This window comes from Corvus brachyrhynchos, unplaced genomic scaffold (genome assembly GCF_000691975.1).
Source record: "Corvus brachyrhynchos isolate BGI_N302 unplaced genomic scaffold, ASM69197v1 scaffold309, whole genome shotgun sequence".
NCBI classification, from domain to species: Eukaryota; Metazoa; Chordata; class Aves; order Passeriformes; family Corvidae; genus Corvus; species Corvus brachyrhynchos.
Genome location: NW_008240227.1, coordinates 423,929 through 434,533, shown reverse-complemented (window position 1 = coordinate 434,533; position 10,605 = coordinate 423,929). Strand labels below are relative to the sequence as shown.

The 10,605-nt window shown below is 57.5% G+C and overlaps 3 protein-coding genes across 4 annotated transcripts in view; all 3 read right to left on the bottom strand.

The window, feature by feature from the left end:
* The window catches only part of COMMD4 (COMM domain containing 4), a 12,882-nt gene extending 5,326 nt beyond the window's left edge, over window positions 1-7,556 (bottom strand). Inside the window, exon 1 of one of the 2 annotated variants that reach the window (XM_017745176.1) lies at window positions 6,195-7,556. In XM_017745176.1, the coding sequence (XP_017600665.1) occupies window positions 6,195-6,280 (86 nt within the window). In that variant the 5' untranslated portion in view covers window positions 6,281-7,556. The remainder of the gene's footprint in view (window positions 1-6,194) is intronic. The other variant, XM_017745179.1, reaches the window with a different exon arrangement.
* LOC103622955 lies at window positions 7-4,682 on the bottom strand. Its single transcript, XM_017745171.1, has 11 exons — window positions 4,178-4,682; window positions 3,821-3,975; window positions 3,290-3,393; window positions 3,106-3,164; window positions 2,725-2,861; window positions 2,521-2,645; window positions 2,319-2,377; window positions 1,858-2,012; window positions 1,380-1,486; window positions 1,150-1,263; window positions 7-958 (listed from the first exon to the last, which is right to left on the bottom strand). Exons 1-11 carry the CDS (start codon window positions 4,225-4,227, stop codon window positions 914-916), a joined length of 1,110 nt encoding a protein of 369 aa, XP_017600660.1. The 5' UTR covers window positions 4,228-4,682; the 3' UTR covers window positions 7-913.
* A 126-nt stretch (window positions 7,557-7,682) lies between the features above and the next one.
* The window catches only part of CUNH15orf39 (chromosome unknown C15orf39 homolog), a 5,933-nt gene continuing 3,010 nt past the window's right edge, over window positions 7,683-10,605 (bottom strand). The window contains exons 2-3 of the mRNA XM_017745152.1: window positions 9,831-10,602; window positions 7,683-9,223 (exon numbers count right to left, since the gene is read on the bottom strand). Coding sequence (XP_017600641.1) covers window positions 9,147-9,223; window positions 9,831-10,602 — 849 coding nt within the window. The 3' untranslated portion in view covers window positions 7,683-9,146. The remainder of the gene's footprint in view (window positions 9,224-9,830; window positions 10,603-10,605) is intronic.

Sequence of the window (10,605 nt, the reverse complement as noted above, 5' to 3'; positions counted from 1 at the left end):
GGAGTTCAGAGCTGGGGCTGAAGCTTCACGGACCTCGACCTGAAATAAAGATCTTGTTCTGATGCCTGAGCAGCTTCACCGAGCCGCAGTGGGAAGAGGCAGAACTGGAATGAAGTAAAGCTTTATGAGACTGGAACTGGAAGCACTGTAGAGCTGGGATAGCGACTATAAGGTTGAGCTCTCATAGAGGTGTTTATAAAAGCTGGGGGGACACGATGCTGAGCTGGGGCTGAAATAAAAGCCCTCGGGGCTTGCCTGAAATACAGACCTCGGGGCTGGAGGTGAAATAAAAGTTGCGGCTGTGGAGAGGCAAAATAAAGACCCTGGGGCTGAGGATCTGCAATAAAGACTCCGGGGTGCTGAACGTCCACCGCAGGAGCTGCAATCAGTGCTGCAGGACTGGAGCTGAGATAAAGCCTGTGGGGCAGGGTCGGGGCTAGAACAAACACTCCAGGATCTGAAATAAAAGCCACTGTGCTGGAACGGAAAGCACTCTGGGGCTGGAAATGTGACTGTGGGGCTGGCCTGCACATTCTCGCTTTTTTAACTCCCTAGCACTAGGGTCTTGTTATCCATCCCGGAGCTGGAGAGGACCAAGGCCAGCTCCCTGGCACCAGTTAGACCAGCAGAACACGGCTGTGGTGGTACTGGGAGCACTGGGCAAAAGTTGCCCACCCAGGCAGAAGGGCTCAACACCACCCCCCCCAGCAGCAAACACAGATCCTTCCCACCTGGGTTTGACGGTCTATAAACAGTTTATTTAAGATACAAAATTATTCCTTTACACACCTGAGTCTGCATTCTGCTCAGGGAGCACCTGGCAGCTGCTGCTACATGATGTGGGAAAGCTTCTCAGCATCTCCTTCCCCCTTACAGCCCCTCTCCAAGCTCCCCCCAGCTGCTGCTTGTCTCCTCAGGCAGAAGTGCTTTGCCACTGCATGTGACCATCCTCAGGGTCCTGCAGGCGAGAGGGAAGAAGTCACTGTAAACACCTCTAGCAAAGGCAGGAATGAGGGTCGCTTTCCTCCAGCTCCCCACAGTTTTCTCCAACCCCAGAGATCAGCACCAGGTAATAGAAGAACCCGTGACCTGCAGCAACATCAGCTCCCAGGCACAGAAAATAACCCAAGGGATGCAAAGGCCACTCACCTCTGTCCAGAACCCCTGGTTATCCATTTCCAGGGTCTGGATCCCTGCTTCAGGGTCTCTTCTGTCCCAAAGGGCTCTTCCATTCTGCCAGCCCAGCCTCTTGGTCCCCAGGCACTGGGGAGGAAAGCACAGGGACTGTAGCCCTGCCTGGCCCCACAGGGTCCCTCAGCCCACCCCACACAAGGGGTCAGGGCTGCTTGTCCACGCCAGCAGACAGAATTCACCCTTACCACGAGCACGATGGGCGCAGTGATGATGCAGAGGCCACCTATGACCATGATGGCCACTCCATAGGCTGGGAAGCCCGGCTGGGGCGAGGGAGGCTCCAGGGTGTCCTCTGGAGCAGAGCACAGAGCTTAGAGCCTGGAGCAACCAGGGGCTCTGCCCCACGGGGTGCCAGCCACCCACTCTGCTCCAGGACAAATATATAGGAGACAAAAACATCTGTTCCACACCCTTCATGCCCTATCCTCCCATCCTACACCAGCCTGCAGCAGCAGGTCTCCAACCCCGATCCCTCAGGTTATGCAGAGGGAAAGGGCACATCTCTTACTCAGATTTTACTTTCTGGTCACCTCACCAGCCAAGACATCTCACCCTCTCTTCACACAAAGGATCAGGATGTGGTCAGCTGTGGATCTACTCTGCTCACAGTGCTTGCATGGGGCCTGTGGAGCTCATATACCCATGTCCCAGAGGGGAGCTTACCTCCCACAGAAAGAGAGTATGGATCCACATGGATGTCAGAGTCAGCCAAAGCCTGGTTTGGCCCAACCGAGTGCACAAGTGTCTTCAAAACTTCCATGCTGGTTGGAGCAGGGTGATGGAATATCATGTTCCCATGGCAGATCAAGGAGCCAGGCCTGCAGAAAGGGTTGGAAAGAGCTCCAGCAGCTGCCAGTGCCCCCATGACCCCACAGTGGGGTGGGCACACCCAGCCTCCCAGAGGGTTCTGCTCAATTGGAAGAGAGCCCTGCACTCTGGGACCCTGGAGGTCCAGCAAGTCACCACTGATACAATGGACCAATGCTTGACCTCAGCTTCCTCCACAAATCCTTCTGTAGCCAAAAATCTGCACCTGTCAGCCATGACCTGTTGGCTGATGTCTGAGGGGAGACCTCCGTGCCCCTGTACATCCCTGCCCCAGCAGACCCCCCGCTCCCACTCACATGAATTCTTTTATCAACGCTTTCAAGAAGGTTGGGTAATCCCTCAGGGCTCTCGCCACCTGGAAGAAAGGTTGTGCTCAGCTCCCCACCAGCTTTTGGGGGTGCTTGGACACCCCAAAGCAGCCCCTCTTCCTCCCACAGCTCTTCTTCTCACCCCGCTGGGAGGACCTTAATCCCCTCTTCCCACCAGCCCCGTTCCTACCGCATCCTCAAGGTCCCTGGAGAGATTCTCGTGCTCTACAGAGAGCGGATCCTGAAGCTTCTGACTGAACTGTCTGTTGGTGACGAGGAAGGAGAGGGGGTACACGTGCAGACCAAGCTTGGACCCTAAAGGAACAAGAAACAGTGCTGGGTGTGCAGATTTGGCAGCAACCCTGACCACACCACGCACAGGGACTGTCCTTACCCTCCACCGAGAGGGACGTCAGGTCCAGGGGGAGGGCTGACAGTGTAGTCAGGGCTTCCAGAACCTCTGTAACATCAGCATGGACAACCGTGTCTAGGTAGAGGTCTCCAGTGATCTCCATGTTCCCATCGAGGTTCCTGAGGGGAGAGAAGAGCCCTGAGCAAGGCAGGAGGGCTGGGACCCGGCTCAAGCACCTTTACCGGTGTTTTTCCCCTGAGAGCCCACAGAAGGTGCTCAGTTAGTTTGTTCCAGCTGCACATCCCCTGCCAGCTTTTCCCATCCTCTCCATCCTTGCAGCACTGCTAATGAGCTGCAGAGGGCACAAGAGATGGTGAAGGTAATTAAATTAAGAGTTGGCAGAGGAGTAGCTGCATCCCATACCTGAGCTGGGAGATGGTGAAGTTCCTCACGTGGTAGAGGGGACTGATAGATGAAGTTACCTGGGTAGAGAGAAGACAACAGTTCACACCTTCCCCTGTTTAGCACAGGTTATCCCACCACCCAGGCAGCCTGTGCCCACTCCCCCAGCATCACCCTTCGGAAGGGCCCCCAAGGCTTGGCATACCTCACTGACCAGCCTCTCCAGAGGATCCATCCTGCTCATCCCAAGCTGGGAGCCAGCGAAGGAGATGGACAGCTTCTCTGGGTCCAGGTTGTCCAGGCTGAAGCCTAAGGGAGTTTGGAAGAGTTATGCTCACACCTGTTCCTCCACCTTCCTTGGGAGATATTGTTCAGCCTTGAGCTCATCCACAGCCACACACCAAAAGCAGAAACCAGGAGGGCAGCTGAGTGAGGAGGAATTCCTTTGGATGTGGGAAGGGGTTGGGATGTACCATTTCCCAGCACAGGAGAGCTGGGGCAAAGAGGGGAAGGCAGGGTGTTAAGCAGAAGCACTGGCCCACACAGGTCCCACTGCTTCAGATGTGCCCTCCACCACCCTTAACATCCTTAAAATGGCTTTACACAGGTCAGGAGAAGGGATGTTAAGAGAAGGAAAAGCCTGGAATCCAAAGTGCGCAGGTTTTGGCTTTGACAGAGGCACAAGGAGGGCACTTGGCAACAGCAGCCCTGCTGTGGGAAGGCCTTCAGGACTTACCACCGGACTGGACAGACTGGGGCTCCAGCTGCCAGCTGAAGATGCTCCTTCCCTTGCTTGCCTCTGTGACTACTGTCCGGATGAGGTGGGAGTTGGTGGGAGCAGGAGCATCCCCCCGGAATAGAGCCTCCCCTCGCACCACCACTGAGCCATTCCTGGGAGGGAGAGGAGACAGTGGGCAGCACACCTGCTTTTTCTTTCCCAGGTACACTTATCCAGAAATTTAGACAGGGATCCCTCGGGATGATGATGCCAGGGAGGGAGCACTGCCCCTCACAATGACCTGCCTGGAGCGTTTTCCTGGGCAAACCCTTCCCTCCAAGCCAAACCACTCCTCCCCATCGGCTGCACACTCACATGAACTCAAGGACATTTGCCTGCAGGAAGGTCTCATAGCTGGACAGCATCTGGTTTAGCTGGAAGGAAGGAAGAAGCACCTGGTAACTGAGAAGGTTTTCCAAGCTCCCCCATGTGAAGGGGAAATGCACCAGCAGGTGGGTAATAAATAGAGGGGAGTCAACTCAGTCTGCACAGGAGAGGGCATGCTGGTACCCCAGGGAGTGAGTATATATTCCCTCTGGGAATGCCCATGGATGAGCTGGGATACCTAGAGCAGCCACCCATACTCCCAGGACGGAATACCCCAGCAACAACACGGTGTGCCATGGCCCTGTTGGCTGCCTGAGGTGAGGGGAGTCCAGTCCCACCTCAAACCAAGTGCCAGTGGAGCAGTGCCAGGGATTTACCCACCTCCACCATGCTCAGGTGGGCAATAAACCAACCAAGGGCTGATGCAGCACACAAGCTTCTCACCCCAGCAGGGCCTGGCACCACCCCGCACCCCAAAGTGCCAGCATCTGCCCCGACCGTCAGAATCCCTGCTGCCCAGAGCCGGGGTGTAAGCGATGCCCAGCAGCCGGAACTGCAAGGGCAGCACATGCACAGGCTGTGTGGGAAAGGGGAGGCTGGAGGGGTGGGATGCAGGGGGTTTCGTCCCTGTGCAGCCAGGTTTGCCCTTCACCACCAGCTCAGCTGGGCTGAAGGCCTCTCTGGTGGTGGCAGGGAGATGCTCCATGGCTGTGGAGGAGTGCTGGGAAGTGATGGAGCCACTGGACATGATGAGGGCATCGAGGGTCACTCCTGTGGGCACAGCCAGGGTCTGGGAGCTGAGCAGGGAGCTGGCTGCTTGCCCAGCTCCAGGAGAAGTCGGCAGGAAGGATGGAGATGTCCCGCTGGTGGTGGCAGTGTGGTGCCCAGGCTCAGAGCCAAGCTCCAGAGCCAGGTTTGTGGAGCAGGGGGGAGGCACAGAGGCTGGGCTGGCAGGGGTGGGCCCTGGAGGTCCTCCTGGAGAGGGAGTGGGTCCCAGTGATGCTGTCCTGGGCTTGCTGTGCCTGGATTCTTCCATCACAAACACCTGCCCACGCTCTGGGATGACACCAGTGGCTGTGGAGCTCATCCCTGTCAGGGCGGGACCTGCAGGGCTGGGAGGCCTGGTCTGAGCTGGGGTGGCTTCGGTGGACATCGGCTGTGCCGGGGGAGAAGGCAGGTCACTCTGCATCCCCGAGGTGACAGCAAAACCCCCAGACTCCGCTGGGGGAAGGAAGGAAGCCAGCACTTGCTGATCGTGGACACCAGGAGCCGTGGCACTGGTAGGAAGTGATGCCAGGACTGCATCCAGGAGTCCAGACCCGTTTCCTGGAACCTGGGCCAACGCAGCGTCCACCAACAGAGCCGCTTTCCCAGGCGGGACAGTGCCAGCAGTGCCCCAGAGCCCCTCAGGTGTCAGGGCAGGGGGCACCCACACTGTGCCAGGGTCAGCCGAGCTGGGTGTCCCTTGCGCTGGCAGAGCAGAGGCCACCACCTGCTCTGCTGTGCTGGGGCTCCAGGAGTGAGCATCCATCAGTGTCCGTGCTGGGACATCGGGTGGGACCTGAGCCCCCCCAGCAGCCCCTTGGAGCGGCACCAGCTGGTTGGGTGCCACCTGCACCTCTGCAGAGGGGCCAGGGGCAGCTGTGGGGAAGGAAGGAGGGTGCAGCCATACCTGGGAGGTGGCAGGGACCCCAGCAGCTGGCTCACTCTGAGCTCTGGAGGTGCCCTCAGACTCCCTCTGCGGGCTCTGGGGCTCTGCTGTGCCCGCTGGCTGCCCCAGGCCACCAGCTGAAGTCACTGCTGACATCTGCGTGGTGTCGCGCGAGCCTGGTCCTGCTCCACGGAGGCCTCCCAGAGCAAGGGGATGCCAGGAGCCAGGACTGGGGACACCCTCAGTCTGGAAGAGCCGAGTTGAGGTAGCAGGCACCCTTTTGCCAAGCCACTGTGTGGGGGACAGCATCACAGCCGCTGCTGTGCCCAACCTGAGCCCTTCCCTGTCCCTAGAGCCAGGCTGCTGCTGCAGGGAGGTCCGAGATGTCTGTGTGGCCGCAGTCCGTGTCCCCAGGCTCCATCCCCCAGCACCTGTCCCATGGGTCACATCTCCTTGGACCCCTGGGAAGCAACCTGAGGTGAGGAGGTCTCCACATGCTGTCACCAGACTGTCACCCATCCCTTGCTGGGGGGCTGATGAGCCCAGGGGACTCCAGGTGACAGCAGCCAGGGTGCCCAGGCCGTAGGGGACAGCAGTAGCACACACACACACGGCCAGCACCAGGAAGGCTCTGCACCACAGCCTGCTGGCAGGGACAGCCACACGGGCAGCAGGGCACAGAGCTGTGCCCACAGCCCCTTCCCTCTCACCACAGAGCATTGTTTCTGGCTGCAGGGCAGCAGTGTCCAGGGGGTCTGGTGGTCCAACCCCTCGGCTCATCTTGGGAGAGCTGAGCTGTGGAGAGGGACAGCAGGGGGTTTAGGGTGGGTCCCTCCAGCTCCCCACCACAGCACACCCCAGTGACTGGCCCATCCCCAGAGCTCCTTCTTAGAACACCCCCCTTCTCTCCAGCAGCCTCCTGGCTCAGGAAAGCCTGTGCCAAGCCTCAGCATCTCCTGGGAAGCTCCCAGAGCAGCACAGGGTTGTAACCAACCCTGGGCTCAAGACATTACTTCATTCCCTGCCCCAAACACCCACCTTGTCCCCAGTAACCTCCCCAAGGAGGGCCAAGCTCACCAATCCACCAGCACCCCTTACCTGGCAGCACCCCAGGAGAAGAGAGCAGCAAGGCCTGCCCAAGCCCTGGCTTTTATCTGGTTTCCCGGGGGTGGGATGTGGCTCCATTCCAGCTGCTCCCCATTAACACAAACTCATTTGCACTCCCCCAGGGGAAGCTGGAGGGGTTTCAGCTTCCCTCTGCTCCTCATTGAGCTCTTGGCAGCAGGAGGGGGTGTGCCTGCTCCTCCAGGCAGGATGATCCCCAAACCCTGCTGATGCTCCCCAAAACACTCTGTTTGTGAGGAGGGTGTCGTGGCAGTGCTGTTCACCTGCTGGGCTCCACTAACTGGGGCTGAAACGCGTGGAGTGGAGTACTTGGCCTTTGGGATCAGGCACATTCTGTGCCTGATGGAAGCTCTCAAGGAGGAGGGTGTCTTCAGGGTTCCCCACTGGATCAGCCCAGAGTGCATCCCTGAGCACTCCACACTCTCCTGCCCAGCTTCTGATGCTCAGACCAGTGCCCTCTCCCCAGGCTGTCATCCAGGGGTTTGTGGAGACTGGGATGTGCTCCTGCGATGGCACCCTGGACACCAGATCCAGCCTCTGATGATGGGACAGAGGGGCTGGGCACAGCACTTGTGCCTTGGTGCAGGGAGAGGCAGGCAAGTGCATCGGGTGGGGGATTTGGGGACCCTCCAAGCCCAGGAAGGTCCCACTGTGCCCACCCTGGGAAGCAGACACAGAAGCAGGGCATGTCTGGAAACAAGCTGAACTCTTTGTAACCAGATGAGGCAACCCTTCATGTTCTTACAAAAAAATTAAATAAAGGGAAGGAACTTTCTTCCCTGGAACCTTATATGCATACAAAACCAACAGTATTATTAACAAACACTGCTTTCCGAATCCCTGTGCACAGACATGGAAGGCTGAGGGGGAGCGAGGAGAACAGCAGCATCCCCCTCACGTGTCCCACCCACAGCCACTCCATCCCCATGGAAAACCAGGAAGGCACCCACACAAACCCCCCAGTGGCAAACACACCTTTTGGCTAAAATAAGTACAGTTTGGGTAGGGTCATTTTTTTGCTTTCCCCTCCCCAGCCTCCCGCTGTTTTCTTAGTTTAAAATAAATATTCCCTGTAGTGAAATTTAAAAAAATCCTAATAATCCTTGTTTTGTTCCTCCGTGCCCTGCAGCAGCTGGAAGACCACCTGAGCGATGAGTTTTTAAGGCCTCTGCTGTGTACCCTGCTGCAGCCCCCCAGGGTGAGGGGATGTCCATTAGTCTTGGGATGCCCACATCCCTCCTGGGATGCCCATAACCCTTTGGGATGGAAAGGATCCCTCCTCCTTCCAAGGTCTGGCAGCATCACTCCCCTCCCTGCCTCTTTAGTCTCCATCAAGGCAATCCCTAAATGTGCATCTCCCATGTTCTCCTTTGGGACAGGATCTGGGATGTCAAGTGATTTGGTTTTCTTTTCTTTAAGAGTCTTTAAATCTTTTTTGCAGCCTTTTAGTTTAAATAAAAAGACAGGTATAAATTACTGTATTGCAAGAAAAAACAACCCAAAACACATGACCTGAAGGCAGCAGCTCCTTATAAAGGTAAATCCATAACATTTGTAAAATGTCTTCATTTTAAACAAAAAAAACCCCTTAGTCTGGGACTATGGAAGTCACAATTCCCTTGCCCTTGATGTTGTTCCAGGTCTTTGTAACACTTTAAAGGTGAAAATCCCAGAGGAAGGTGATGTTTATTGGGAATGGCGTGGATAAAGCAGGAGAGGGGATTTAGAGGACAGAGGAGGTGGGATGTCATCCCTGCAGTCCCCTTTCTCCAAGGCTGTGGACGGTGCTGTGGCCATTTCCATGCTCCTCTTGCTCCAGCTCCACTGGAACTCCAGCCATTCCCTCACAGCTCACCAGGGCAGTCACAGATGGAGGTGAGAGATGCACTAAAAGACAATCCATTCAAAGAAAAGCAGCTCCAGCTGCCGTGAGGGGCTCCAGCCCATCCCCGTGGGCCCGGATAACCCACCAGCATCCGAGTGTGTCCCTGGAGCACCACTGAGCTGTTCTCCACCCTGAGCAGCATCCTCAGAGGGCCCCTGGCAAGGTATCAGCATCCTGGAGGATCCCTGATGCTGGTGGGAGCCGAGCATCTGCCTGCAGGGCTGCTGGTGGTCTCGGCATCCATGGCTCTGGGACGAGGGACCTTCCCATTCCAGTCATTGTCCCTGGCATGTTCCTCAGTGCCTCCTTTTTCTTGATCTATCTGTGGCTGTCGCTTTGCCACCAGCTTTCAGCGTCTCCACGCCAGGGCTACCTGCGAGAGGAAGGAGTGGTTAGGGAGGGCACACCTCCACATCCCGAGTATTCCCTGCTCCAGCCTGGCCCAGGCAGTGGAGCCTCCCCACCCAGCTCAAGCTGCTCACCATCACATGAAACCCACACACATACACCTCCACAAATGACATATAAATCCCATGAACTCCTATAAACCCACATGGAAGAGGAGTTACCTACTTGGAAGGGTGCTGGCCAGTCTGTGAGCTTGAACCTGGAAGAAATAAAGGTGCTGATAATGACCCTGAGCAGCAACAAAAGGTTGTGTGGACAGAGCAGTGAAGTCACCAGCTGGACAGGACAGCCATGGGTGGGGGTCTGACACAGTGCCCTTGGATGGGCAGAGGTGGCCTGGAGGTGACTGAAACCTCCCTGATACCCCCAGGATGAGTTTTCTCCCTCCCAGCTCAAAATTTCCCCCTCCACAACCCACAGAGGAGAAGCCGGGCAGAACCCTTGGTAGGACACAGATGCTGAGGCACCTTTGGATGCTCCCCAAGAACAGCAGCGCCTGGAAGGCAGGTGCAGCTGGAGTCTCCCTGGGACAGCCCGAGGGACCCATCCACAGGAGATGCCCGGCTACCTACCGAGCTGCTGCTGGATGGAGTTGTGCCAGTGGAGGTTGAGCAGGTCAGGGTAGATTTCGGGAAGCTGCTTGAGTGCCAGGAGCTTCAGCATGCGGGAGGTGCAGCTCTTCAGCTCCAGGTCCCTCAGGTGCTTCTCCTCCGAGAGGGTGGTGGGACGCAGCTCCACCTTGTGTTTCTGCAGCACTTGGTCCACGAAGCTCCCGGGGAGCTTTGGGAAGAGCTTCTCCTTCACCACATGGATGGGGATGAAGATGGCTCCTGCCCGGACAACGTGGGGGAAAGGGCAAGCGAACATGAAGGCCTCCAGCTGGGAGAGCAGGTTGGCGAGGAGCACGGCCACATCCTGGAAAGCCAGCCAGATCTCCTTGCCGTTGGTGGGCTTCTGAGGATTGGGAACCTTGGAGCCATTTTTGGGCTTGGGCCAGGATTTGGGCATCTCTCCCAGCTCTTCTGCCGGCTCAGCCTTCTTCAGCCACTGCTGCAGGAGCTCCGGGGAGGAGCGGGACACTGAGCCTGAGATCGTGTCACAGAGGCAGGTGTGCAGGGTGGTGAAGTACTGCCCCGAGGGGGTCTGTGCGGGGACACCACCAACCTGCCTGACCACTGAGACCTTCTCCTCCCCCAGGGTGGAGGGGGCTGTGGGAAGAAGGGTCTGGGGAGGGTTTGGGCCTACGATGGTGCTGGGCTGGGGGCCAGGCGGTGGGACCAGGGGGCTGCTGGCTGGGGAGGAGGCTGGGTGAGTCGGCGTGGGGGTGCTGCTGGGAGGGCTGGGCTG

Coding starts and splice junctions, on each gene's coding strand:
- LOC103622955 (XM_017745171.1), bottom strand. CDS start 4,227: ATGCTGTCCAGCTATGAGACCTTCCTGCAGGCAAATGTCCTTGAGTTC. Junction 3,394..3,820: donor CCAGTCTGTCCAGTCCGGTG/GTAAGTCCTGAA, acceptor AAACTCCCTTAG/GCTTCAGCCTGGACAACCTG. Junction 1,264..1,379: donor CTGCGCCCATCGTGCTCGTG/GTAAGGGTGAAT, acceptor TTTCCTCCCCAG/TGCCTGGGGACCAAGAGGCT.